General features: G+C 59.1%; 5 protein-coding genes across 11 annotated transcripts; all 5 read left to right on the forward strand.

The window, feature by feature from the left end:
* Positions 1-1,050: 1,050 nt before the first annotated feature.
* Positions 1,051-9,209, forward strand: LOC101876687 (HORMA domain-containing protein 1). 4 transcript variants are annotated; one of them, XM_034071161.1, is made up of 14 exons: positions 1,051-1,103; positions 1,790-1,840; positions 2,199-2,343; positions 2,652-2,715; positions 2,970-3,006; positions 3,400-3,420; positions 3,522-3,548; positions 3,891-3,958; positions 4,613-4,764; positions 5,341-5,597; positions 6,272-6,335; positions 6,859-6,935; positions 7,680-7,763; positions 8,340-8,652. In XM_034071161.1, exons 2-14 carry the CDS (start codon positions 1,808-1,810, stop codon positions 8,412-8,414), a joined length of 1,104 nt encoding a protein of 367 aa, XP_033927052.1. In that variant the 5' UTR covers positions 1,051-1,103; positions 1,790-1,807; the 3' UTR covers positions 8,415-8,652. The 4 variants fall into 4 exon arrangements, 3 of the variants coding, with proteins under 3 accessions (XP_033927052.1, XP_033927053.1, XP_030900973.2); XM_034071162.1 differs by having other exon boundaries at positions 1,076-1,127; XR_004550417.1 differs by lacking the exon at positions 1,051-1,103 and adding an exon at positions 8,982-9,209 and having other exon boundaries at positions 1,741-2,343; positions 8,340-8,631.
* A 177-nt stretch (positions 9,210-9,386) lies between these two features.
* Positions 9,387-13,168, forward strand: GOLPH3L (golgi phosphoprotein 3 like). 2 transcript variants are annotated; one of them, XM_034071156.1, is made up of 5 exons: positions 9,387-9,451; positions 10,150-10,339; positions 11,653-11,784; positions 11,889-12,003; positions 12,355-13,168. In XM_034071156.1, exons 2-5 carry the CDS (start codon positions 10,172-10,174, stop codon positions 12,780-12,782), a joined length of 843 nt encoding a protein of 280 aa, XP_033927047.1. In that variant the 5' UTR covers positions 9,387-9,451; positions 10,150-10,171; the 3' UTR covers positions 12,783-13,168. The 2 variants fall into 2 exon arrangements, with proteins under 2 accessions (XP_033927047.1, XP_033927048.1); XM_034071157.1 differs by having other exon boundaries at positions 10,155-10,339.
* A 274-nt stretch (positions 13,169-13,442) lies between these two features.
* ENSA (endosulfine alpha) lies at positions 13,443-16,011 on the forward strand. 2 transcript variants are annotated; one of them, XM_034071356.1, is made up of 4 exons: positions 13,443-13,597; positions 14,194-14,319; positions 14,558-14,724; positions 14,804-16,011. In XM_034071356.1, the coding sequence occupies exons 1-4, from the start codon at positions 13,541-13,543 to the stop codon at positions 14,835-14,837; spliced, it is 384 nt and encodes a 127-aa protein (XP_033927247.1). In that variant the 5' UTR covers positions 13,443-13,540; the 3' UTR covers positions 14,838-16,011. The 2 variants fall into 2 exon arrangements, with proteins under 2 accessions (XP_033927247.1, XP_033927248.1); XM_034071357.1 differs by having other exon boundaries at positions 14,558-16,011.
* A 1,586-nt stretch (positions 16,012-17,597) lies between these two features.
* MCL1 (MCL1 apoptosis regulator, BCL2 family member) lies at positions 17,598-20,493 on the forward strand. Its single transcript, XM_034071223.1, has 3 exons — positions 17,598-17,958; positions 18,904-19,151; positions 19,472-20,493. The coding sequence occupies exons 1-3, from the start codon at positions 17,610-17,612 to the stop codon at positions 19,586-19,588; spliced, it is 714 nt and encodes a 237-aa protein (XP_033927114.1). The 5' UTR covers positions 17,598-17,609; the 3' UTR covers positions 19,589-20,493.
* A 2,524-nt stretch (positions 20,494-23,017) lies between these two features.
* GLMP (glycosylated lysosomal membrane protein) lies at positions 23,018-25,673 on the forward strand. Of its 2 annotated transcripts, none has more exons than XM_034071222.1 (6): positions 23,018-23,125; positions 23,408-23,665; positions 24,056-24,238; positions 24,343-24,554; positions 24,635-24,912; positions 25,033-25,172. In XM_034071222.1, the coding sequence occupies exons 1-5, from the start codon at positions 23,063-23,065 to the stop codon at positions 24,906-24,908; spliced, it is 990 nt and encodes a 329-aa protein (XP_033927113.1). In that variant the 5' UTR covers positions 23,018-23,062; the 3' UTR covers positions 24,909-24,912; positions 25,033-25,172. The 2 variants fall into 2 exon arrangements, with proteins under 2 accessions (XP_033927113.1, XP_033927112.1); XM_034071221.1 differs by having other exon boundaries at positions 23,019-23,125; positions 24,343-24,561; positions 25,033-25,673.
* Positions 25,674-26,107: the final 434 nt, after the last annotated feature.

The raw sequence follows: 26,107 nt of genomic DNA on the forward strand, positions 1-26,107 counted from the left end.
CCATGTTGAGCGCTGCCCGGCGGTACCGGCCAGCCCGGCCCCGGGAGCAGGGATGGGACGGGACGGGGGGGAACGGGCTCGAGCTGCGGCAGCGGAGGCTGAGGCCGGGCGGGGGAACGGGCCCCGCAGGGGTTCACCCCCCGTGGGCACCAGGCCTCAGTGCTCGGGCCCTGCAGCCCTACCGGTGCCCAGGGGATTGCCCGTTGCCATTCCATAGAGTGAGGTGGGGATGGGAACGGGGCTTGTCCCACACGCGTGGCCTTGAGTGCAAGCAAAGAGGCCGCTGGCTCCTGACAGTGCCCCCAGGGTCGTTCTGTCCCGGGGTCACCCCTGAGCAGCCCCCACAGGGGCAGTGAGCACCCCGAGGATGCTCGGGAGCTGCACATGGGATGCTGTCACACATCCATCACTCAGGAACACCGCCCTGTGTGCAGGTAACGGAGCACACCCCAAAGGACAACAACAGCACCGAGCAGCTCAGCTCCCACCATCAAAGAGGCCCAGGAAGACATTGCTGGATCCATGGATGGTGACACTTCCTCCTTCCCTCTTGTCATGGAATGTTGCCTGGATCTCAGTGAAACCCACGGCACAGAGTGTGCTGATGCAGTTCAAGCCTTGCTGAGCTCTAACCACATACCCTGTCTTTTGTATGAATAAATCGTCAAACTACCACCTTGGTGTCGTTTCACCCTAGCACGAGGGCATCCCAGCTCAGCCGCTGGTCGCACGGGGAGGGAGGTCAGGCCACAACCACCTCTCCCAAACCACATTCCCGTGCGTGTGTGCTCTTTAACGCATTGAAGGCAGCCAGAAGCAGGGCCCTGAGGAGCCCCAAAGCTCTGCTCGCATCCACTGCTGCTTGGAGGAGAGCTCCATGTGGAATGAGCCCCCCCCCCGCCGCCATCTTGCTGCGCACGGCGGAGGCCGCGCTGTGCGCACGGCTCGCGGCGCTTGGCCCCGCCCCTCTGTTTGCACACGGCCCCGTGCCCTATAAAAGGGGAGGGCCGGGCGCTGTGGTGGCTTTGCGGGCTCTGTGGTGGTGCTGAACGGTGCTGGGCTGTCAATGCCTTCCCTGCCCTCGGGCTGGTTTCCATGCCGAGGTCGTTGTTAATCCTGAGGGGCAGGTGCCTTTGGGAAGGGAATAGGGCTGTGGAGGGGCTCTCCTGTAGCTGTGTTCCTCACAGAGGAGCTGAGCTCTGGCCTGCACCAGGCGGGGCTGTGGGGGCTCACCTGAGGGGGAGCTCAGCTCCATGCATGATCCAGAGCTCTCCTCGCAGTTACAGACCCATTGTCATGGCCTTGGGCATGTGCTGGTCTGTTGGTAGAGGTGATGAGGAGGCTTGGGTCATGGTGCTGAGTGTTAAAGGCTTCATGATAACATGGTGCCATTAAAGAGTAGCTCCTGTGGGGTCTCCTTCCCCAGGACTCATTGAACTTGCAGAGTGAAACAGCCCAAAGACTTGGGAATGCTTCCCAGAGGTGGCTTAAATGTGGAAAGCCCCTTTTTGGGGTGCTTTGGAACCAGAACCAGGGACTCAACCAGGGGGGAGAAGCCCTCAGCTCATCCAGTCCAACCCTTCCCAGCACTGCCAAGGCCACCCCTAAGCCATGGCAGTCTCTGTGGTGTGTGAACGCTGGTGCCTCCGGTGCATTGAGACATTGCTTGGAGCTGGTAACTGGTTCATTGCCCAGGAAGTGTTTGTGGGGTCGGGTATCAGAGGTGGGATAGCTGCAGTGTGCCCTTGTGAATGGGCAGCCCTGTGTTAATGCAGTGTTTCCTTAACAGGCAGGAGAGAGCTGCAGGATGGCGACTGCTCAGAAGCAGAGGAGCTGTGCGGTATGGTGTCCATGGGTGTTTCAGCACAGGATGCTATTAGGACAGGACAAGGCAGTCAGTGGCAGCTGAGGCACTGCCCCTGGGGGCTCTAATGCTGCTTCACTTGAGAACTGCAGGTTAATTCCATCTTGTAACTGAGCAAAGATGGAACAACAGAATAGCTTGAGCCTGACCTTTGTGCTTGTGCACTTGGTAGAATCAACCGTGACCTAAAATATAGCAAGTGTTAGGAATATGCTTGATGTTAGAACTGGCAGAAGTCATGCTCTGCTGTTCGGAGCTGAGGCAGCACCGGAGCAGACTGCAGCCTGTCCGGGTTGGATGTGGGCAGGGGTTAACTTCTTTCATCCTCTTTCAGAGTGCAGTTGTGTTTCCTACCAAAATAGCCACTGAGCAGCAGTCGCTGATGCTGGTGAAGAGGCTCCTGGCAGTAGCAGTGTCCTGCATTACCTACCTGAGAGGAATCTTCCCTGAGAGTGCCTACAGGACAAGATACATGGATGGTAACCGGATGGTTTCCTGCTGCTTTGCACAATCTGTGGTCAAAGGGCTGTTAAGTTACTGAGTGCTTTTAGAGACACTTGGTCTTAATGTAATGGCCATTGGCAGTGAGTGGGGTGAAAACTTCACTAAGACATGAACAGTTGCTAATGGTGATGCTGCCTCAGCAGTTAAAACTGCCTACACCTATTGGTAATGCTGATTTGAGTCTGCTTTTGCTAGATGCTTTTAGGGAATGAGCTTTCCTTTCTTAGCAATGTAGTTCCTTTTTGTCCTGAGTAACGTATGGATTCATTCTGCTTTTTTGGAGATGTCTGTGTCAAAATCCTGCGGGAAGACAAGAACTGCCCTGGCTCCACTCAGCTGGTGAAATGGTACGTTGGTTTCCATGCATCTAGAGCACTGCCACAGCGTGGCAGCTCTGAAAGGAGCCTTTCTGCTTGGGGGCAGATAGCAAAGTTGCCTTGTTGTGAGCACACAGCAGCTCAGGCACTGCTTTCATTCAGGGCAGGGTTGGCAGTGTTGTTTGAAATGGCAAGTCCATTGTGTAGAGGGAGTGGGACCATTTTGGATAGTCAGAAGCAAAGCAAATAGAGATTAGATGGCCAATATCATCTGGTTTTTGCAGGATGTTAGGATGCTACGATGCCTTGCAGAGGAAATACGTAAGTCTTTCTATCTTTTGGCTATTTTAAATGTATTAAAGCATTCATTGACCTACATCCATTACCTGCAGTGTAGTTACAGGACTTTCTGGTTAGGGAATAGCTGTGCTTTAATGTGTTAAAACAGCTACAGTGTGCTTGCAGACCCATCTCAGGTTCATATTCTTTGTAAGCAGACACTTAAAGTCAGGGCTATGTGGGCATTTTCTTCTGCCAGTTGTTAAGTCCTTTCTGAAACAGACAAGGAATTGAACATATAAAGAGGTTTCCCTTCAAACAGGCAATACAGTTGTCTCTATTAGTTTCCAGAGCTAGAGAACCAGAACAGCTTGACAAGCAGAAGTGAGCTTTGGAATGCTTTTAATGTTCTTTCTTTCCTTCTGTTTCCAACAGCTCAGAATGATTGTCCTGGCAGTGAGTATCTCTGAAGAGTAAGGTACATGGTTGGTTAAGGTGGCTGCTTACAGGGGTGAACAGTTCTGACTCTGCTTTTTCTCTTTACTTTAAAAATACAGGTCTATACCCATCCAGAAGATCCTCAGGTAAATCTAATGGAATATTTTAGTGGATATAGTATGGATATAGTGAAATGTGTACGAGCAGTAGTACTTGCCATTCATACCTCTATACAAGCAGTAGTACTTACCATTCATATCCTGAAAACTCAAGCTGATGTTCCAAGCTATTTTCTCATGGTGATTCCTGGGAAATGTAGATCCTCATGTTTGTGGATGGCAGTTGCATGCATGAATGCTGTGAATGAAGCCATATTAGGTGCATGGGTGTGCCTGAAGCAGGTATTGGGCTGTCATTAGCTGAAGCACCAGGTTACCAGCCAGCAGCAGTTTGCCTTGCAGCTCAGTAACCACTGCCTTTGTTTGCAGACCATCACAGAGTGTTACCACTTCAAATTCAAGTACACCAACAGTGGGCCCCTCCTGGACTTCAGCAGGTACTGCCCCTGGGATCTTCTGCTCCAGGGCTCTCCACCTGGATGTAAAAACTGGAGAGTTGATCTCTTTGGTGTTGCTTTTCTTCATGCTGGCTCTTAAGGCTCATTGTACCACTAAACACTGTCAGCTTAGACTTCACATGCAGTAAAGCATTTTGGCAGGTGATGCTTTTCAGTATCCACTCAAAAGATGATTCTTGGTGTCAAGAATCCAGCACTCTCTGAGCAGGTTCTTTAAGACATTTCATGTGTAGAGGGTGAAATGTTTTAGTACTGGAATGTGTTCTCTTACCAGTAACCATTCTTGTCAGTCAACAGTGTTACCTAAGGGAAAGCAAGGATGTGAGACCTCATAGAATTGGGGCTTTCAGAAGTTCCTCCTTTTCTCCTTTCCTCCCAGGTGTTGTTTAAATACAGCAGTTGGTCACTGCTGCTGAAGCATAATGCTTTCAGGATGCCACCACCTCAGGCTTGGATCTCCAAAGAGCAGAGAGCACACAGGTCACTTAGCATTAGGAGCTGCAGTGCCTGTAATCTCAGCCCTTGGGCAATATAGATGATGTTTACTTCTGACACTCATAGTCTGTTACTCATGTATCTAAATACTGAAAATAGCTTGGTGTATTCAACTGTGAATACTCTGTTCATTTGTAGTAAGGACACAGGGAATAACTCCACCATCACCTGTGCAGACACCAAGAAAGCCAGCATCCTCCTCATCCGCAAGATCTACGTCCTGATGCAGAACCTGAGCCCCTTACCAAATGATGTTTGCCTCACTATGAAGCTGTTCTATTATGATGAAGGTAATGTTTCCATCTTGCCCTGATGCCTCAACTCTGTTCAGGCAATGGAAAGCAATTCAGAGAACTCTTTCCAGGTAGAATCTTTATGGATGTTGGGACTTGTGAGATGATATTTCACTTGTGTCCGTTTCCCATGACACTCTAAAATGTAAAGGGAATGGATTTGATCACTGTAGGAACACAATGTTGTCACTGACTTCACTGGAGCAGGATTTCAGTGCATTTTAAAGTACTTTTCCTGAGTATGCCATGATGTAACATGTTTGGCTCACTATTAAATGTCTAGCTCTGCTTTCCTAAAGTATTACTTTACATTGCTTTACAATGAAAAATCAGAGCTTCAAGATCATCTCTTTCTATATTTAATTGCTTCAAATAGCTTTAATGGGGTTTTGCCTGTTGTGTAGAGGGAAAAAGAACTTCGTACAAGTTGAACATTGATCATTCTCTGCTCCCCATGCATTTATTTAGTAGCTCTTTGTATTTAAAAGAGAAAAGTCTTCTTGCCATCCAAGTTCAAATACATTTTACAGACTGTGTTTCATTCTAACACATTTAATGAATCCTTTCCTGCAGTTACACCACCTGATTACCAACCCCCTGGCTTTAAAGAGGGGGAATGTGAGGGGATGATATTTGAAGGGGAGCCCATGTATCTGAACGTGGGTGAAGTGCCAACACCTTTTCATATGCTGAAAGTCAAAGTGACAACTGAAAAGCAACGAATGGAAAATGTTGATAAAAGCATCCTGAAGAGAGGAGAAACGAATGTGCCTCTCCAGGTGATCCGAGTGGACAGGGATGATCCGGAAGAGGAGAACTGCGACATGAATGTAAGAGCATAAACGTTCTGTGTGGCTTGTTCTGTGGGTTATAGCCTAGAGAAAGGCCATTGAGTCACTGCATGTCTTGCTCTACCATTAATAAAAACCTCTGGGCTTCCAGATGTGTTTAACCAAGATCACGTCTTCAGTACATTTTTTCCTCAAATTTGACTGCTCCAGTTAGAATCTGTCATTGTCAAAGCAGTATTGAACAAGTGCATCTGCAGAATGCCCAGCAGCAGTACCAGTGGTGGTACTTGTGTCTCTGTGAGGCTAGAAGGGAGCCAAGGAGAGCGAGGAGCAGCTTCATGCTGTGGGTACCTGTTATGTGGAGCTGAATAAGCAGCACAGGACACAATGAAGCCTCCCTGAAGCTGTCCCAGTGAGCTGCTACAGCCAGAGCAATGAGTGTGCTCTGGGATCCTTTCGTGCAGCACTAGGCATACAGACAGCCACAGTTGTAGTACTTCTTACAGGTGTTTTTCTTGGTCGTTGAATTAAGTGTGTGTTTTGTTACTAATGAGTTAATGCTGAGCTGCTCTGCATGTTCCATGTCAGATTAAATGACTTCAGTGCAGCTTGTTCCACTGAGAATCCATGGAAAGCTCTGGCCAGGAGCATCTGAGTACAAACCCTCTTCCTACTTTGTCTGCAGTAAATGGTAGTCCCTTTTCTTAATCTAGGAAAACCCCAGCCCGGATAACAAAGTGGAAGAGAGGAATAATGTGAAGATTTCTGAAGCTCAAGGTAACATTCCTGTGTATTTGTCAAGTCTCTTCAGGTTGTGCCTCTGTTTCCTGCAGGCAATGACAAGGGAACTGTAGCTCCAGGAGCTGCTCCCTTGGGTTGTGTTTGGTTACAAACTGGGGGTGGGCTCAGAGGCAGCACAGGCTCTGCCACAGGGGTCCCACAGGGACATTGCCTTGTTCTGCAGTGTAAAATAGGCTCGTGAGTTGTTTGAGCAATTCCCAACATAGACCAGCCTTTAGCTGTCCAATGGATAAAGGAGTTCAGGGATCAAGCCCACTTTTCCAAAGATCCTGTGTGTAAATCTACTACTTAGCATAAGCATCTCTTATGGCTGTGATGGGAAATCACTGAATGCTGAAGATGTACGAGAGTGCAATGCTGGGGCAGTTACCAGCTTGCACCTAGAGAATCAGAGCCCTTGGAAGAACACATTCCCTGCATTTCTAAAGTGTTCCTGATGGCAACACCAGTGCTGAGAGGCTGTGATTGTCAACACTGTGCTTATGAAACTCTTTCACAGAACCACATGTAACTTGTGAGGAAGATGGAGTTACAAAGGCTGTGAGGAGCCAGAATTCCTGTGTTTCTAACCCTCAGGTATGAAAACCCCATCCCATCCTCTGAAACTTTTACTAGAGCTTTTGTAAAGCTTCTTTCCTACTTGGAGTAATGACCAGGGAAGCTGCTAAAGGTTAATTTACAATAGTATTGTCAGCAGTAACATGCCTTTACATTCTACTTGCTGGTGTTGCACAAAACCTGCTCATATTCCAAAGCAATGCAAAGCAGTACCAAAAGGCTGTTGCTCTGTGAGACAGCTTTCACACCAAGCAGATGGGCTGGCTGTTGGCAGGAGGACTGGGAATGCAGTTCTCATGTTTCTAAACTGCCATTGCTAAACGCTCTGCTCAACAGCAATGGCTCTGCTCACTCTGCCAGACCAAAACAGCTTTAAAGGTTGTTAAAAGGTGAGGTTCTGACTCAGGCTCTATCCCTGCGTGTAGCAAGGTGGTTTTAATGTAAAGGGGAAGGATGACTTCAACCACAGGTCCTTAAGAGAGCTTAAAAAAGCATAGCCCCAGGTAACTGTGAGTGACTTATGGATCCAAGTAACTGCAGCTTGTCTCTGCCAGGGCTCTTTGGCACCTCCAGCTGTAAATAGCGCTGCTGACTTCAGTGGGTGTGATTGAGGATTTAAATATCCCTGCATTTCAATTTCAGTTTAAGCAGTGGGGAGCAGAGACAGCTCTGTGCATGCTACAGCACTGAACCCTGCTGTAGCCTCTAATGTATAGATGGATTTACTGCTGTCTCAAGGAAACATCTCTTTTCTGCTTTTAGGTGGATCACTTGGCAAGTAAAACATCTCAACTTCGTATGTCGGAGAGCAGGACAAGGAGTGGGAAGCTATTCCAGACCAGCACTGTTAGTACTGTTCTATTGCTGTTCTTTAGACCTTTCTCCATTCCAAAGGGTGAATAAACCTCTTAAGCTTCAATACATTTCACATTGACAGAATGGAATTCTCATCACTTCTGAAATTCCCATGAAATTCAACACATTTGGATTCTTAGGATCCAAAAAGAAATCATCTGTTCCAAAGAGCTGAATGTTGGTGCAGTTAACACGGGCTGAGAAAGAGGTGTTAGGATGGATGAGATCTTCTGGAGAATGCCTTTACTCCCTGATGTGAAGGAAAAGCCACAGCTTCTGTGGGCATCCTGTGCCACAGAGGAGCTCCTGCTCTAACAGCATAATCCCATCCCAGCTTTCCTTCAGGAGGTTGGAGGGAGGGTCAGTTCTGCCAGCAAAGAGTATCCAGATGTTTCTCCAGGCTTAGCACCTCTGCATGGGGACCAGGTAGCAGCAGGATGAAGCCAAATGATGCTCAATGCAGGTCTTGATGCATCTGGGTCAGGGTGGTCTTTTCCCATGTTCCATTTGCCAATGCCATGGAGCTGTGCAGCACCTGGTAACACAGGGATTGTTCTCCCTTGGCAGGTTCATCAGTTTGAGCTCTCATCTAGTCAAGATGTGCTGCCAAAAAGGAGGAAGATCAGTGAACCAAAGGAGTAGTTCTGGATGCCTGTGTCCAGCTGGTCCTTCACCCAGTTCTCCACACCACTTCCATGTTGTTGTTGAATGCAAATGTTCCTATTGAAATAGCTTTTAGGGATCGTTTTGGTTCTGGTTGTAGTCAAACTGGACAGTTTTGAAAGGAATAAGCCTGTCAAGAAGCCCAGTTGAAGAAATCAGAAGTTATTTTCCTGTATCCCATGGGGAAGGACAGAAGGTGGGTGACTACTGAGGGAACTTGTTCTGAGGTGAGCTGGGGATTTCACTCCTGCTTGTAACCTGGTGCACTCTGATGGGGACTGGGGAAGGTTCGTTCCCCACAAGGCTTCACCAGGAACTTTGGGCTCTCTTTCAAAGCTGAGGAACTCGTTATCCAGAACCTGCCTTGTGGGGCACAAACCCCTCAAGTCCTGGGTTCATTCAAGCTTGGGTTCGGTTTCAGCACTGTTACATGTTCTGCTTTTGCTGCTGGGGCACTTGGGGGGTTCACTTCTGCCAGCCTGAAGGCACCACGCTCCAGGAAGAGGTGTTCTTCACACCTCCACTTCCATGTTTCATGCTGGACAGATGTGATCTATGTAATGACAAAGCATTCAGCTGTTAGAACGCTGCACAATTCCTTATGGATGCGCTTCCAACGCTTCCCAGCGGCTTCGCCTTTCCCAACAACCGACGTCCTCTTCCCATCGCTGTCCATGACCTGGAGCTGCCTCTGCGCGGAGCTGCTGCCGCCTTCAGACGGCATCACCCAACGTTTCGGGACGGGTTTGGCCTTAGGAACGCATCGATCCCGTTCCCGACCCCTCCATTAAACCGCTCTCAACGCCCCCATCGCTCCGTGTTCTTTACCGGGGGCCGGGCAGGAGGAGCTCGGCAGCGCCCGCCCCTCCGGCCGCGCTCATTGGAGGCCCCGGCGCCCCACGGGCTCCCATTGGCCCGGTGCCGGAGCACCGGAAGCCGCCGGCTGCCCCCGCCCGCCCCGGTCCCACCAGGAAGCGGCTCCTCCGCTCGGCCCCGAAGTTTGACCGCGGGGCAGGGTAAGCTCGGGGGGGTTTGGGGGGGGGAGCGCTCGTCCCGGAGCCCCGGAGCTCCCGCACCCCCGGGACGGGTGGTACCGGCGAGGCCGGGTCCGTGTCCTGCGCCCGCTGCCCCCGTGGGGACCCCCCCCCCCGGTCCCGGCCGCTCCAGCGCTGGGCACTGCGGAGGCTGCACCTCGGGTCTTGTGCTCAGCTCTGGGGCCCTCACTACGAGAGAGACCTGGAGGGGCTGGAGCGGGGCCATAGGAGGGCAATGGGGCTGGTGCAGGGCCTGGAGCACAAGAGATGGGGAAGGGCTGAGGGAGCTGGGGGTTCAGATGGGGAAGAGGCTCAGGGGGGACCTGATAGCTCCGTACAGGAGGATGGAGCCAGGAGGGGCTGGGCTCTGCTCCCAAGGAACAAGGGATGGGACAAGAGGTAAACAGCCTCAAGCTGCACCAGGGCAGGTTTAGATGGAGCTGAGGACCAATTCCTGCCCCACTGGACCAGGCTGCCCAGGGCAGGGCTGGAGGCACCAGCCATGGGGCAGGGGTGGCCTTGGCAGCTGGGGCTGGATGAGCTGAGAGCTCTTTCCCACCCAGCTGCTGCCATGGCTCTAAGCTGTTGGGTCCAGCGGCTGCTCCCTATGGGTGAGTGCCCAGGGTGGGCTGAGGGGTCCCAGGGCAGGTGCTCAGCGCTGCTGTGTCCCTGGTGCCCAGCACAGAGCTCGGCTCGGGGGAGATGACGACGCTCACACACCGCAGCCGCCGCACCGAGGGCAGGAAAGGGGCCGGGGAGGAGGACACGGCTGCAGACAGGGACCCGACCGAGGAGGACCCCGATGACTCCAAGGACATTCGCCTGACGCTGATGGAGGAGGTGCTGCTGCTGGGGCTCAAGGACAAGGAGGTAAAGGGGAGGCCTCCTCGGTGCAAACGGCCCTGTCCATAGCGGAAGCTGAAGCCTCCAGCCGGGATGCAGGAGCATCCCCAGCACCCTTAGTGTGAGCTGGTGCCGTGTTCCCAGCGGGAGCTGCTCAGGACACGGCTCCTGATGCGAACCCCACTCCTGCAGATCCAGCTGGGAAGAGGAGTGGTTGTGAGGGACCTGCGGGTGCCCTGCTTCAGGAAGCCGGATGAGCTCCAGGATGGAGCTGCAGGGGCAGTCCCATAGGAGCAGGGCTGTAGGAACACAGCAGCTTGGTTTGGGAGCTCCACATTGTCCCAGGCTGGGGCTGCTGCTCTTGGCTTGGTTGGTGTGTTCCTGGGAATGGGCATGGAGGCATCGGGAAGTTGGGAGAGCACAGGAGGTGTGAGCAGCCCCTCCAGTCCTGTCCTGCCGCATTCCTTCCTCTCCAGAGGGATGGGAGGCAGCAGGGGCCTGGCTCTGAGCTGGGCTCCCACCACTGCCTCTTCCCAGCTCTGCTGTGGGCAAACCCCCACAATCCATCCAGATCCCAAGGATTTCAGGGGGGATTTCAGGACTGAAGGAGCAGCCTCAGAGCCTGAAAGGAACCCGGAGCTTTGGGCTTGGGTGATTGCAGAGCCCCAGGAACCTGCTGCAGGTGCCCTCGGTTACCTCCGCTGGAGAACCGGTTCCGAGGGCACGGCCGGGATGAAAGGAACCTTTGTCCTCACCCACAAGGAAGTGAAGGGAGCAGATGAGGATTCTCCCTCCCCCTGGTGTGTCCGGATGCACTCAGAGCACCCACTCTGAGGGCTTCTATCCGGGAGGCTGCTGATCCCAGGCTGTGCTCACTGGGGATGGGGCTGCAGTGTCCTGAGGGAGCTGCCCGTTGGGAACAGGCTCTGGTGGCCATTCCTGAGCTTTCTTATCCAGACACTTCCTCCTTCCTGGTGCCAGCTCCAGTCTCTGGCTGTGATGTAGCCCAGGGCTGCACCCAGTGGAAGTGGGGATTCCCCCCCACTTATCCCAGTCCCTTCCAGCTCCTCTACTGGTTCCTTGTGGGTTTTCTAGAGCTCTGCACCAGGTCCCCACTGGTTGGATTTTCCCATCCTTCATCCATGGCCGGGAATCTCCTCTTCCTGCCTGTGTGTGGGAAATGTGAGCCCCATCCCTAGCAGTGCTCAGGGCCAGGTTGGATGGGGCTTGGAGCACCCTGCTCCAGTGCGAGGGGTCCCTGGAGCTGGGTCATGTCCAGGTGCTGGGAATGGCTCTAACAGAGCTCCTGTTCCCATCCCGCTCCTTCCTCTTCCTCCCAGGGCTACACGTCCTTCTGGAATGACTGCATCTCCTCGGGGCTGCGCGGGGGCATCCTCATCGAGCTGGCGTTCCGCGGCCGCATCCGCCTCGAGCCGCTCTCCATGAGGAAGAAGAGGCTGCTGGAGAGGAAGGTGCCAATGGGCTGGGGCCTGGCAGTGCTGCTCAGCACCGCGGGGGCTGCAGGATGGGAGCAGCGGCTCCGCATCCAGCCTCAGGTCCCGCTCTGTCCTTCCAGGTGCTCCTCAAGTCGGATGCACCCACAGGGGATGTGCTGCTGGATGAGACCCTCAGGCACATCAAGGCCACGGAGGCTGCAGAAACAGTGCAGACCTGGATAGAGCTGCTCACCGGTAGGGCTGCTTGCAGCCCCATCCCTTGGGATGCTCCCTGTCATTCATCCCTTCCCCACACCTGGGCACTGGACAGGGGCCGAGTGCTGAGAGCAGAGCAGTAGAAGGTGCAATGTGGGGGCAGAGGTGGTTTTCCAGGTTGTTTTTCCCTTGGAGTGGGACCTTGCTCCCATCACCTCTTTTCCCATGCAGTGGTTGACAGGGGGGTTCCCAATGGATCTGGGACTCTTTCCCAGCTTGGATGCTGGGAGAAGCTGGGGTGAGGCCCAGGGAGGAGCAGGATTCCTGCAGCCGGAATGGGTCAGGGTTGGGTTACCAAGTCCATGCTGCACCAAATCCCTTCTCCCGCAGGAGAGACCTGGAACCCCTTCAAGCTGCAGTACCAGCTGCGGAACGTGCGGGAGCGCGTGGCCAAGGCGCTGGTGGAGAAGGGCATCCTCACCACGGAGAAGCAGAACTTCCTGCTCTTCGACATGACCACACACCCCGTCAGCAACGGCACCGAGAAGCAGCGCCTGGTGCGGCGCCTGCAGGAGAGCGTCCTGGAGCGCTGGGTCAAGGACCCGCTCCGCATGGAGCGCAGGACTCTGGCTCTGCTGGTGCTCGCCCACTCCTCGGATGTGCTGGAGAACGTCTTCGCCAGCCTGGCCGATGACAAGTACGACGTGGCCATGAACAGGACCAAAGACCTCCTGGAGATGGACCCGGAGGTGGAAGCTGCCAAAGGCAGAGCCACGGAGATGGTGTGGGCTGTGCTGGCCGCCTTCAATAAGTCCTAAAGAGCCCCCAGGACCATGTGGGGTGGCCTCAGCCCCTTGGCTCAAAGCCGGAGGTGGGGGGGGGCCGGGCACAGCGTTCCTGCAGCAGCGGTGGGCTCGGCTTGGGGATAACGGGGGGGGGGGGTTTGGTTCCTTCCCCCCCTGCAGGGTACGAGCCCCACTGTGTGGCCAGGACCCTCACTCCTCCCCCGGCCACTGCTGCTGCTCCCTGCTCCATGGGGTGACCCCTCGGGGGGTGCAGGCTGGGGGCTGAGCCATGTGGGGGGCAGCTCCGGGGCTGTGGGGTCCCCGTGTGCCCCCGTCGAACCCCCCGTTCCTCGTGCAGGTGGAGCGGTGATGCTGTTTTCTACGCGCAGCCCGTGTCAATCAATGTACGCTCAGCAGCAGGAGGTGTCCGGGGTGTTCACCTGCGCCGGTTGGGGCTGGGGGGAACCGGGGGGGGGCCCGGGGGGAACCGGGGATGCTCCGGTGCCGGTGGGGGACGCACCGGGATCGGCTCCGGTCCGAGGCCCCGCCCCCCTGGTGCCGCCTCGCTTCCCATTGGCCAGTGGCAGCTCCAGCTGGTGGGGCTCCGCCCCCTCTTCCTCTCGGGCGCTGATTGGTCCGGTGTGACGTCACCGCGCCCGCCTCCCTGCGCGGATTGGTCAGCGCTGCTGTCCGTCATGGGGCTGAGGCGTTAGGGGGCGGCAGCGGCCATTTTGGAGCGGAGCGTGGGGCGGCCGGAGCGGAGGGACCGGAGGGCTCTTCCCGGCCCCGTCATGGCGGCCGCGCTCGGTACCGGCGGCCGCGGGCAGGAGGCGGGGCAGGAGAAGCAGGTGGGGATCCCGGGGGGCTCCCATTGCCTCGGCCGCACGTCGCTCTCCACAGCCTTGTGCGCGCATTGGTTGCTTGCTGCCGAGTGCTGGATTCTCATTGGCTGCGGCCGTCGGTGGGGGCTGGACTTCCGACAGGGCCGGTGGGAGAGCGGGGGCTCGGTGGTGGGGGGTGCGCGGGGGCTTGTGGGATACTGGGGGTGCGGGTGATGGGGGGGGGGGCCCCGTCGGTGGGAGCACTCCCCCCCCCCCCCGGTGTGCACCGGGTCGGGGGTGCCGTGGGGCAGCGCTGGCACCGGTTGGACGGGGGGGGCTCGGTCCGTGCAGCCCAGGCCTGGCGTTGCCATGGAGACGGGATGGAGGCGGAGGCAGGACTGGAGATGGTGACGGGGCCTCAGCACCTGCCCCCGCTTCACTTCCCACTCCAATCCCATGGGATGCGGACGGCTCCGGGTGGGATGTGCGGAGCCTGCGCAGGAGCCGCAGCCCTGGACGGACCGAACCCCCCCCCGGGGCTGCAGCAGCGCAGGGGCTGCCCCCTCCGGAGCCGGTGATCAGGGGCTGAGCACGGGGCTCCCCCCCCCCCCCCTCTGTTTCAGGCCATGCAGCACAAGGATCCCATCGCCCCGGAGCGAGCAGAGGAGCTCAAGCTCAAGGCCAAGTACCCCAACCTGGCGCAGAAACCCGGGGGCTCCGACTTCCTCATGAAGAGGCTGCAGAAAGGGGTACGTTCGGCTCCAGCCCCCCTGCCTGGGGGGGACAGCACCGTGCAGGAGGCCCCATTGCCATGGGTGTGATGTGGGAGCACAGCCTCGTTGGGCTCCTGCTTCCCCTGCTTGGATCTCCCCTTGTGTGATGGGTTGGGAGCTGGCTCTGAGCAGCTCCCTAAAGGCCACGTGTGTGTCTGTGCTCTGCATCCCCCTGGTTCCTTCCATCCAATGTAACCTCAGCCTCCTCTTCCAGCAAAAGTACTTCGATTCGGGTGACTACAACATGGCCAAGGCAAAGATGAAGAACAAGCAGCTGCCAAGCGCGGGGCCGGACAAGAACCTGGTGACAGGAGACCACATCCCCACCCCGCAGGACCTCCCGCAGCGCAAGTCCTCGCTGGTCACCAGCAAGCTGGCAGGGTAACCTGTGCCTGCAGCCCTGCCTCCCCTCCTCACCTCCTTCCCCTGCCTCAACGGACCCAACCTCGCTGTGCCCTAGGGCCAGGAGCACCAGCATCCTCATAGGTCCTTGAGCATCCCAGCAAACACAGCCCAAAGCCTGGAGGACACCAGAGGTGCCAGCAGGACCCATGGGCAGGTTTGATTCAGCTGAGCCTGTAAGAGACCCACGGTTCCTGCCTTCGTTTTCCTGCTGTTTGGAAGCCTGCAGAGCCCCATGGGCGCTGTCTCCTCACAGGGAGAAGCAGGAAGGGGCTTGGAGTCGTTGTTTGGTGCTGGGTAGGAGGAGGGAGTGCTTGGAGCTGAGGTGAAGGGGTGGGACATGGGCTGGATCTTGGGAATGAAGGAGCAAGTGGATGTGTGGAGATGCTGCTCCCACAGCACTGAGCTCCTAGGAGGGGACTGTGCATCCCACGGTGCTGGGACTGGGTCTGGAAAGGTCCTGGGGGCTTGAAGCTGCTCTGGGTAGAGCCTGCATGCAGCTGTGGGGCAGGGGATGCTGTGGGGCTCAGCAGCAGGGCTTGAGGCAGTTCCTGCCCCCATGGGCTGCTGGAGGTGCTGAGCTGGATGCCAGCAGCAGCAAGGTGATGGGGACACCAGAGGTGGGCACAGGGAGGATGCAGCAGAGCCACAGAGCAGGGAGGGGGAGGGAGGAGCAGCGTCCAGTGCCCCACACTTGGGTTGCTTTCTTTTCCCTCTCTCTTCTTGCCCTTTGCCTTTTCTTCGCTCTCAGCCTGGCCAAAAGCAACCGAACCCCAAGCAGGCAGCGAGTCGGCTGCGATGCTGCAGCCTGTGCGCTCGGTGCACATCCTGCCTGCTCCTCAGGCACCACCCAGAGGCTCAGCACCTCCTGCCCTGTGCTCAGCGCCCCCATGCCCGCTCGGAGAGCCCTTCAGGGAGTGCAGTTCTGCTTTCATTGTGTGCGGATGCAGGGGGGGTCCCAGGGCAAGGGGGCAGCGGGTGATGCTGTGCAGGGCACAGCGTGTTCCTGCCTGTGGGGCTCCCAACCTGCCTGACGGCTCCGTGCTGCCCATGGGGGTGTTTGCCAAGGGCGTGCTTGGAGCTGCTCCCATCGGGCACCCGGAGCTCCCTTCCCAGCTTAGGGAGCAGGCAAAGGAGCTTTGCACACCCCCGGGGACGTGGCTCTGGCTGCAGCCTCCCTGCTCCTGCCTGTCCCAGCCGGGCTGTGAACAGACCTGAAGCCGATGGATCTGTACCGATAAATACATCTAATTTTGTACTCGTGGAGCCCTTGCTTTGCCTTCCCTTTGCTCCAGCAAGGAACTGTAGGGAATGGGGGAAAGGGGATGGTGCAGCTCGGCCCCGGGGGGGGCTCTGGCCACGTCATTCCCTGTTTTGCTGGAAATCCATGGGAAAGGGAAGCGATTGTTGGCTGCAGGATGAGAACCAGGGAAAGCAATTCCATACAAGGGAAATAGCGATGGAATGGGGTCATTTCCACCCTGCCCGGGCCCCACATTCCCGTCCTCTGCTCCTTGTCCCCTCTGCTTTGCACTGGGGCCGCGGCAAGTGGGGTGCTCGGGGCCACGGCCATGGGGAGCCCCCCGGTGCCCCCCTCCATTGCGGTCCCTTTGTCCTGCCACCGTCAGCGCTGACGTCACCTCTGGCGTCACCGATGTCCGGGGGGGGGGGGGGGGGGGCTGCTCCTCCCACCCGGTCCCTGTGCCCCCCCCCCGTTCTCAGGGACGCGCTGTTCCATCCCATGCTCTGTTTGTGCTCTCCAGGCTGGCACCGCTCCCAGCGCCAGGAATGCGCTTCCCGACCAGGCCACATTCCATAGGGAGGCTCCTGCAGGGGTTGCCTTTGCTCAGCACCAGGATGTGACCCGCAGCCACCTCTGCCCCGGTGCCCGGTGCTGCTCTGCTGTCCGCGGTGCCCTTTGCCCAGGGGTGGTACCCGGGGCACCGGGGAACAGGGAAACCCTTCCCTGCCTCCAGAGCAGGCACCGGGGGGGGTGTCCTGGGGTCCGGTGGCTCCGGATGGGCACCAAAAGCGCTGGAGCAGGGTCATGATTAAAAGAGCTTTAACATCATCGAACCCAGCGTTAACCCCAGGCCAAGGCAGGGGCCGGTGCCTGCAGCCCTGCCCTGGGCAGCCTGGTCCTGTGGGGCAGGAACTGTTCCTCAGCTCCATCTGAACCTGCCCTGGGGCAGCTTGAGGCCGGTTCCTCCCGTCCCATCCTTTGGGAGCAGGGACCTCACCTCCTGTCGGGTCGGGAGCCATCGGGTCCCCCCTGAGCCCTCTCTTCCCATCTAACCCGGGTCGGGGTCTGCAGCACGGTGCTCTGCCCCATAGGCATCCATGGGCACCCACTGCATTCATAGGCACTCATAGGCACCCATTACACCCATAGGCACCCATAGCATTCATAGGCACTCATAGGCACCCATTACACCCATAGGCACCCATAGCATTCATAGGCACACATAGGCACCCATTACACCCATAGGCACCCATAGCATTCATAGGCACTCATAGGCACCCATTACACCCATAGGCACCCATAGCATTCATAGGCACTCATAGGCACCCATTACACCCATAGGCACCCATAGCATTCATAGGCACTCATAGGCACCCATTACACCCATAGGCACCCATAGCATTCATAGGCACCCACTGAACCTATTGCATCCATAGGCACCCATTACATCTATAGCATCCATAGCACCCCTATGCCCCCTCCGCCCCTCCCGTCCGTGCCCCCCCCGCGCCCCTGTCCGCCGGAAGCTTGTCCGGAAGCGGAACCGGCTCCTCGGCCCCGCCCCTCTCCACGTCAGCGCCGCTATAAAGAGCCCCGCGGGCGGCGGCGGAGCGGGGCCGCCATGTTGGGGCTGCAGCGGAACGCGCTCCTCGGCCTGCAGCTGTACTGCGGGGGCAGCCCGGCCCCCCCCCCGCCCCCCGCACCGGGCCCGTTGCGGAGCCCCGAGCAGGAGCTGGACGGCTGCGAACCGGAGCCCGAACCGGAGCCCGACGGCCTCCGCCGGGCCTCGCTCGACATCATCGGGCGGTACCTCAGGGAGGCGGCGGGAGAGCCGCGGCCCGGCCCCAAGCAGCTGCTGCCGGCAGGGCCCGGCCGGCCCCGGGGGGGTGAGGACGGGGTGGAGGAGGCGCTGGAGACGCTGAGGAGACTCGGGGACAGTGTCCTGAGGAAGCACGAGCTGGCGTTCCGGGGTGCGTGCGGAGACGGACGGGAGCGGGGGGAGAACGGAGCCGGGGAACGGGATCGTGAGGGGAGAACGGAGCCGGGAGGGGCTGGGATCTGCTACCGAGGGATGGGACAAGAGGAACCGGCCTCAGGCTGCACCAGGGCAGGTTTAGATGGAGCTGAGGAACAATTCCTGCCCCACTGGACCAGGCTGCCCAGGGCAGGGCTGCAGGCACCGGCCTGGAGGTGTTCACACCCCCTCAGTGCCATGGGGCAGGGCTGGGTAAAGGTTGGGGTTGGTGATGTTAAAGGTTGGATTTGATGGCGTCAAAGGTTGAGGTTGATGATGTTAAAGCTCTTCCCACCCCGCTCGGTTCCATGCCTGAGCCCCGGGGGATGTGCTCCGGTTGTGGCTCTTTCCCCATCCCCACGGGCCTGTGAGGAGCTCTGCAATAGCCCCATCCCGTTCGTGACCATTGACCCAAGCTGGGGCTCGAGTCCCATCCCCTCTGGGGCTGGGAAAGGAGCTGGTTTGGAGCTGAGCTTTCATTGTGAGCCCTCTGCACCCAGCTCCGGGTGGGGAAACCCCTCCTTGTTCCAGGAGCGTTTCCAGCCTTGCTTTGAACACGGAAGGGTTTCGGTTTCACCCTCTTGTCCCGGGCGGTTCCATAACCGTGGCCAGAGGCATGGAATGGGGAGTGCTCGGAGCAGGGTTAGGGTTAGGGTTAGGGGGGCTGGTGCTGGTGGAGCCTTCGGCCGGGCTAAAGAGGGTGCAGGAAAGGGTTAGGGTTAGGGAGCACTGGGGTCCCTGTGCTTCCAGGTGCTGATCCCCCAGCAGTAACCGGTGGGATCTCCCTGGCTCTGTGCTCTGATCCTTTGGGAGCCCCCCAGGGGTGGGTTAGGCAGCAGAGGCAGGCGCTTGCTCCCATCGGTGCTCTCTGTTCCTGCCTCTGAAGCCGCGCCTCTTGCAGGAATGCTTCGGAAGCTGGATATCCAGAAGGAAGAGGACCTGCAGGCAGTGCGGGACGTGGCCGCGCACTTGTTCAGCGACGGGGTGACCAACTGGGGCCGTGTGGTGACGCTCATCTCCTTCGGGGCCTTCGTGGCCAAGCACCTGCAGAGCATCCAGCAGGAGCGCAGCATTGGTTCCTTGGCTGGGATCATCACGGATGCACTGCTCTCCTCCAGCCGCGAGTGGATGCTGAGCCAGGGCGGTTGGGTGAGTCCTGCTCACTGGGACCCACATGGGGCTCACTCCTCTGCACCCCAGTCAAGCACCCAGCCCCAGGGCTGCTGCCCCGGGAGCTCCTGACTCAGCCTTGACCCGAGCATGGGTGGTGTTCCCAGAGCTGAGTCAGGCCCAGCTGTGCTGAGCTGGCTCTGGACCCGGCCCCACGGCTGCCTCCTCTGTGGGGTGGGATGCAGATGGGGGGGTGTGCACTGGGATGTGCTGTGCAGGCTGGACCCAGCCCCTCTGTGCCGGGGGTAAAGGCTCCAGGGGGGGGCTGGCAGGGACCTGAGCTCCCCTCTCCCCCATAGGAGGGCTTCGTAGAATTCTTTCATGTGGAAGACCTGGAAGGCAGCATCAGGAAGGTGCTGATGGCGTTTGCAGGCGTGGCTGGACTAGGAGCAAGCTTGGCCTACATGATCCGGTGAGCCCGGGGCTGCTGCAGAGGGACAGGACTCGGGGTGGCCTGGCTCCGTGTGGGGCTGGGGAGCTCATCACGGCCTCTCTGAGCACTTACAAAGCTGGACTTGAGTGCCCCGAGGAGAAGATCCCCTGAGCGATGCGGTCGGGTTGGGGACCGCTGAGGATTCACTGCTTGGGGGCCACAGAGCGGAGGAGCTGGAGATGAGCTGCTTGCCAAGAGGATGCTGACCCAGAGCTCGGACGGACGCTTCACTTGTATCCCAGAGGGACCCATCCTGCTTAGCAGCAAGGCCGTGAGCCCCAGCAGCCGGACTGAGCTCAGCACCGCAGCTCTGCCTGGAGCAGATGCTTTGGGCTTGTGGCTTTCTGGAAATAGCATCTGCTGCTGCCCTGCCTCTGCTTGTGGCCTCCCTGCAGGAGCAGAGGAGCTGCTGTGGCCCGAGGGGTGCAGGCTCCAGCCCCCATGCTGAGAGCAGAGCCGGTGGCAGGCACTGGGAAACAACAGCATTTGGAAGGGTGGAAACCCCCCCAGGGAAGGGGACCTGGAGCCGGGCACTGGGGGGGTGAGCTCTGAGCAGGGGGTTGGAGCTGTTGGGTCTGTATTGGCTGCTCCTCCCTTGCTCTGGATCCCAAAGCCAGGAGTTAAAGCTGATGTTTGAATGTAGATGTGGAGCCTGGGACCACCCGGCCCTTGGGCCCCAGGCACTGGGGATGCTTCTTGGGGGGCTGGGAGCACTCATCTGCCTCCGGCCCTGGGTTGTGTGGTTCCTGGGGATGCTCTCCTTTAGGAGCGAGCATCCTCGCCCCTGGTGCTTGTCCTGCTGGGGAGCTGGGAGATGGTGCTAAGGCCGGACCTGCTTGTTTGCTGAGCAAGCACTTAGTTTTGTCAATAAATGCCCTTGGTTCTCAATCCTCTTGCACCCAACCCCATTTCCTGCCTCGGATGCGACCTGCTCAGCGCTGCTGTGGGGCTCTTCCTGCCCTTGGGGCACCCCACAGCCCCTGCGAGCTGTGGCTCTGGGTGGCACTGCTGGGGCTCCCCACAGCTGCTCCGGGCTGAGCTGCTCTTCCCTTCCCCGCTGTCTGTGGGTGGGGGAAGTCCATTGTGGGGGTGCTGAGACCTGCAGCACCTCTTGAGGCACCCAGGGGTGCACTGTGGGTGCTGCAGCATCCCTGTTCTGCGTATCCCTGTTCTGAGCATCCCTGCCCCACATCCCTGTTTGGAGCATCCCTGTTCAGTGCATCCCTGCCCCAGGCACGTTCCTGGAGCTCCTCTCAGTTCTGGCTCTTTCCAGACTGTTCTAGAGCCTCCCCAGTGCTGGGGCTGGGCCACGGCCGGGGCTGGTGGTGCCGATAACCGGGAGCTTCCTCTTCTGCTTCCCAGAAGTGCCCCTGGCTTCTCAGAATGGGGGGGGGTAAGGGAAGGGTGAGAGCAGCAACGGGGGGGGGGGGGGGGGTTCAGCACCGCTCTGGGGTGCCTTGGGAAGGGTGGGGGGCACCGCTGGGGCTGGAGCAGGATGTGGCCCCACTGCCTGTGCTGGGAGGGAGGGGAGGGGGTGAAAGCAGGATGCAAATGTAGGAAATCCCCCAGCAGGGTGAAACTGCCCCAATTCCTGCCCCGATTCCTGCCTGTTCCGGGCTCAGGCTGGGCCGGGGGCTTGGTAAGGGGCGATCCTGGCTAGTAATGGATGTTAATAGCTAATAATAGAAGTTAATAGCTAATAATGGATGTTAATAGCTAATAATAGACTTTAATTGCTTCTATCAGGGCTGCTTTTGCCCCTTTCCGGGGTGCTGCCCCTCTGCTCCCCCCCACCCCCCAAGATCTATGGGTGCTGCCCCCCAGAGCCATGGGGACCCCCTGGTGCTGCTGAGGGGCCCGGGCAGGTCCTTGCAATGGGGATGCTTTGGGGGAGCAGGGTTGGGACCTTGTTACCCCCCCCCCGTTTTGGGGTGCTGGGGGGGGTTGGGGCGCACATTGGGGTTCTGCCCCCCCCCCCCTTCCCCCCCCGGGTTCAGCTCTGCCCAGCAACAAGGGCTCTGAATAGCAGCCAGTGGGGAAGTCACGTGGGCCCCTTCCAGGAACTCGGGCGTCCGGTCCTGCCCCCCCCCGCAGCCATGGGGTGACACCAGGGGGTATCCAACCCCCCCCTTGCCTGGGTGTCCTCAATGCCCTGGGGGTCATGGGGGTGTTGGGTGCATGGGGACACCCCTGGACATGGGCACAGGGGGTGGGGGGGCATGGGGAGAGCAGGAGGTGGGGGCAGGAGCATATGGGGGGTGCGGGGGGGGGGTTGTGGTTGGGCTCCAGGTGAAAGGTCTGTTCCATGATGAGATGAGGGGGGTTTGGGGGGGGAATTCAGGCTGCCATGGGGCTGTGACGTGGAATGGGGCTGCCTTGGGTCTATGGGGTTCAGTGGGGCTGCCGTGGGGCTATGGGGTTCAGTGGGGCTGCTGTGAGGTTCAGTGGGGCTGTGGGGTTCAATGGGGCTGCTGTGAGGTTCAGTGGGGCTATGGGGTTCAATGGGGCTGCTGTGAGGTTCAGTGGGGCTGTGGGGTTCAATGGGGCTGCTGTGAGGTTCAGTGGGGCTATGGGGTTCAATGGGGCTGCTGTGAGGTTCAGTGGGGCTATGGGGTTCAATGGGGCTGCTGTGGGGTTCAGTGGGGCTATGGGGTTCAATGGGGCTGCTGTGAGGTTCAGTGGGGCTATGGGGTTCAATGGGGCTGCTGTGAGGTTCAGTGGGGCTGCCGTGGGGCTATGGGGTTCAATGGGGCTGCCATGGGGCTGTGGGGCTGGGGCACGCTCCTGCCCGGGCAGGCTCCAGCGGTGACTCAGGCAGGAATGTGCTGGCAGGACACAAAGTTCCAGCCCTGCCCCACTTGGCCCAGCCCCAGATCCCACTGAGGCTGCCCCATAGCCCTGGGGGTGTCCCCGAGTGCGAGGCGTGGCCTGTCCCCATCCGTGCCCCTATGGGACGTGGGGCCCGGAGGCTGCTGCCCCCCCCCATCATCCCTCATCCTTCCCGTGGGTGACTCATGCCCAAGGCAGTTCCGCAACGCAAGCAGCACGGGCAGGTCCGCACGTCCCGGCCGGGGATTCCCATTCTCCATCCCTATGGAGGTAGAATTCCAATGTGACGTGTCCAGGAGGAATAAAACCTGGAGGTGTTCAAGGCGTTTGTGGGGATTTGATAGGAATTTGATAGGAATTCTGTTCTCCTGATGGGATTTACCATAACAGTCCATGACGATGTCATCCCATAGCGTTAATTCCGGGGGCTCTGTATTCACACAGCATGGATACATCCGGTATTGTTACACCCCCCCCCCCCCCCCCCCCGCTCCCATCCCTGGTTCATGGGCCCCGGGGGGGGGACAGGAGCCAGCGACACCCCCCCCGGAATGGGGGCTTGGAAAAGGCGGCGGCCCCTTTAAGGGAGCGGTGGTTGCGCGGTCACGTGAGCGGCTCCGCTCGCAACATGGCGGCGGCCGTGGTGGTGCTGCTGCTGCTGCCGGTGGTGGCGGGGACCGGAGGGAGGCGGGTGAGAAGGATCGGGGACGGGGACGGGACTGGGAATGGGACAGGGAACGGGGACGGGACTGGGAATGGGACAGGGAACGGGACTGGGAATGGGACAGGGAACGGGATCGGGAACGGGACTGGGAATGGGATCGGGAACGGGAACAGGAACGGGATCGGGAGTGGGACCGGGAACGGGAACGGGATCAAGATCGGGACCGGGATCAAGATCGGGACAGGGACAGGGACCGGGGCCGGGGCAGCAGCGGACACGGAGCCGTGTGAGAGCCGCCGCTGCCCGCAGGTGTCCCTGCAGTACAACCCCGGCTGGAACGGCTCCTCGGTGAACGTGCTCCACGTTCGGGCCGTGGGCGCCGCGGACACCCTGCACTACGTGTGGAGCAGCATCGGCGGCCCCGCAGTGCTGCTGCTGGCGACCCGGAGCAGCACCAGTGCCCTGGGCATCGACTGGGACCGGCTCCTGTCGCCTGCCCCGGCCGGTGCCGTCTGGATCGAGCCCCCCGGCAGCGTCACCCACGCGGCTGCCGTTGTGTTCACCAAGGTATGGGGGGAGCAGAGCCGGAGCCGCGGCCACAGCGAGTCCTGGCCAAGGCCTCTCCTCCGGGGGCTCCGTCTGCTCCCAGCCCCTGGAGCACAGCAGGAGGGGCTGGGATCTGCTCCCAGGGATGGGACAAGAGGAAACGGCCTCAAGCTGCACCAGGGCAGGTTTAGATGGAGCTGAGGACCAATTCCTGCCCCACTGGACCAGGCTGCCCAGGGCAGGGCTGCAGGCACCGGCCTGGAGGTGTTCACACCCCCTCAGTGCCATGGGGCAGGGGTGGCCTTGGCAGCTGGGGCTGGATGAGCTGAGAGGGCTTTTCCATGGCTGATTCCCTGAATCCTCAGCACCAGGTGACGGTTCCCATCCCCTCTCCTTTTCCCCCTCCCTGAGGTGTTCGAGTACAGTGAGACTGGAGCCCAGAAGGAGTTTTTCTACCCCACATATGACCTGTCTGACTTCTCCTGGGCCAGCATCAATCACACCCTGAACCACACAGCTCTGACAGCCGAGTTCTCCGGGGTCCCTGCCGCTGATCCTAGTGGCAGCTTCTCCAACGGCAGCCTGGCCTTCCGGGTACGTGCTCAGGGACGGCCCCACACCGCGCTGGGATCCGCTCCGACGCCGTGTCCCGGAGCGGGGCCGTCCCCATGCGGTGCCACAGCTCCGGCTCCCCACAGGTCACAGCCTACGAGGCCGGTGGGCGCGATGAGGTCCTGCCCAGCCTCCTTCACACTGCAAACAGCTCCAAGGTGGAGTTCATCCTGGCCGGGGTGGCCCCGCGGGGCAATGGCTCCCGCTTCGTGCTGGAGGTGGCAGCGGTGGAGGAGCCGGGGCTGGCACCGGCGCTGCGGGTGCTGCGCTCCATTGATGATGAGTACACCCCGACCGTGTTCGAGGTGAGCCCAGACCAGGGCCCCCAGCACCGGGAGCCTGCCCTGCGCTCACCGCATGGCTCTCACCCCCCTCCAGGTGCTGTCCCTGGCAGCCCAGGCCTGGAACGAGAGCTCTGCACGGAGCTTCCTGCAGTGGAAGGCGACAGCCTATGGCTCCCGGTGGCCGCGGCGCGAGGACGGGATCCGCTGCCGCTCCCAGGGGCTGCGAGCAGCCAACTGGAGCCTGCCCCTGTCCAGCCTCGTCCGTGCCTACTTTGGGGACGGGGCTGGCAGCAGCTACAGCATCAGCGCCCTCAACATCTCCTTTGGGGGAGAGGAGGGGAAGGTTTATGAGGAGAAGCGATACCTGAGCTGGTGAGGGACACGTTCTGCTCCCTTCAGGGCACCCGCAGGAGCTGCCCCATCCCTGCCTGTGTCCAGGCCCCCAGTGCTGCTGCAGGTCTCAGGGTGGGATTTGTGTCCCCCCCACTGCAGGTCGGCGCTGTTGGGCTTCGGGCAGCCCCCCCAGGACACCTTCTCCCCCCTCGTCATCTCCATCATGGCTGTGGCGCTGGGTACCCCAGTGCTGCTGCTGCTGCTGGGCGGCTGCGTCCTCCTCTGCACCCGAAGGCAGCGCTACTCTGAGTATGAGCCCATCAACTGAGCCCAGGGACCCCCACGGCCACCCTGGGCCCTCTCCTTCATCCCATGGCTTGGAGCGGATCCGGTGCCCATTGCAGTTCCCTGCATCCTGGCTCCCTCTGTCCCATTCCTCCTCCTGCTCCAGTCCTCATCCTGTTGCTCCCCATCTGCTCCTGCTCCATCCAGCCAAGGGAAGGGACTCAGGGGGAGCTGGTTCCCAAGTGGTAAACCCAGTGGGGCCAGGTTTGCAGCCCATGGTGTTGTGCTGGCCCTGGGAGGGCTCAAGCAGTGGCTTCAGCTTGGTTGGGTCCTGCTGTGGCTGCTGCTGCCTGGGCTCGGAGCCGGGATCCGGATGCAGGAGGCCATGGACAAGGTGCTCTGTGGCTGCACAGAGGGGGGGCAGAGGCCCCTGAGGGATGTGCTGGGGCTTGGGCTCCAGCATGGGCTTGGCTTTGACCAAATAAAGTGGGTTTTTGTTGTTTCCTGTCCCTCCAGCCCCTTGCAAAGCCCCTCCATGGCTTTCCTGTAGGCCCTTTAGGCCCTGGGAGCTGAGCATCCCCATCCCTGCATCCCAAGCACGCACCATCCCAGGATCCCAGCATCCTGGACACATAATGCTGGCATCCCAGCAGCTCATGTACACATCATTCCAACACCCGAGGCACGTGTTATCCCTGCATCCCGAGATTACAGCCACCTATCACCCCTGCATCCCACACTATCCCTCCATCCCGGGCTCCCCCTGGCTGTACATCACCGTGATAGCCTGGAGCCCTCAGCCATCCATCACCCCTGCATCCCAGGCTCTGTGTGTCACCCCTATTAACCTATATCCCGGGCTCCTGCCCACACATCCCATGTACATCCCGGGATCCCCAGCCACGCTGGGACCCCCATCCTGGCAGCCCAGCGAGCACAGTGCATTATC

Source organism: Melopsittacus undulatus, chromosome 20 (assembly GCF_012275295.1).
Source record: "Melopsittacus undulatus isolate bMelUnd1 chromosome 20, bMelUnd1.mat.Z, whole genome shotgun sequence".
NCBI classification, from domain to species: Eukaryota; Metazoa; Chordata; class Aves; order Psittaciformes; family Psittaculidae; genus Melopsittacus; species Melopsittacus undulatus.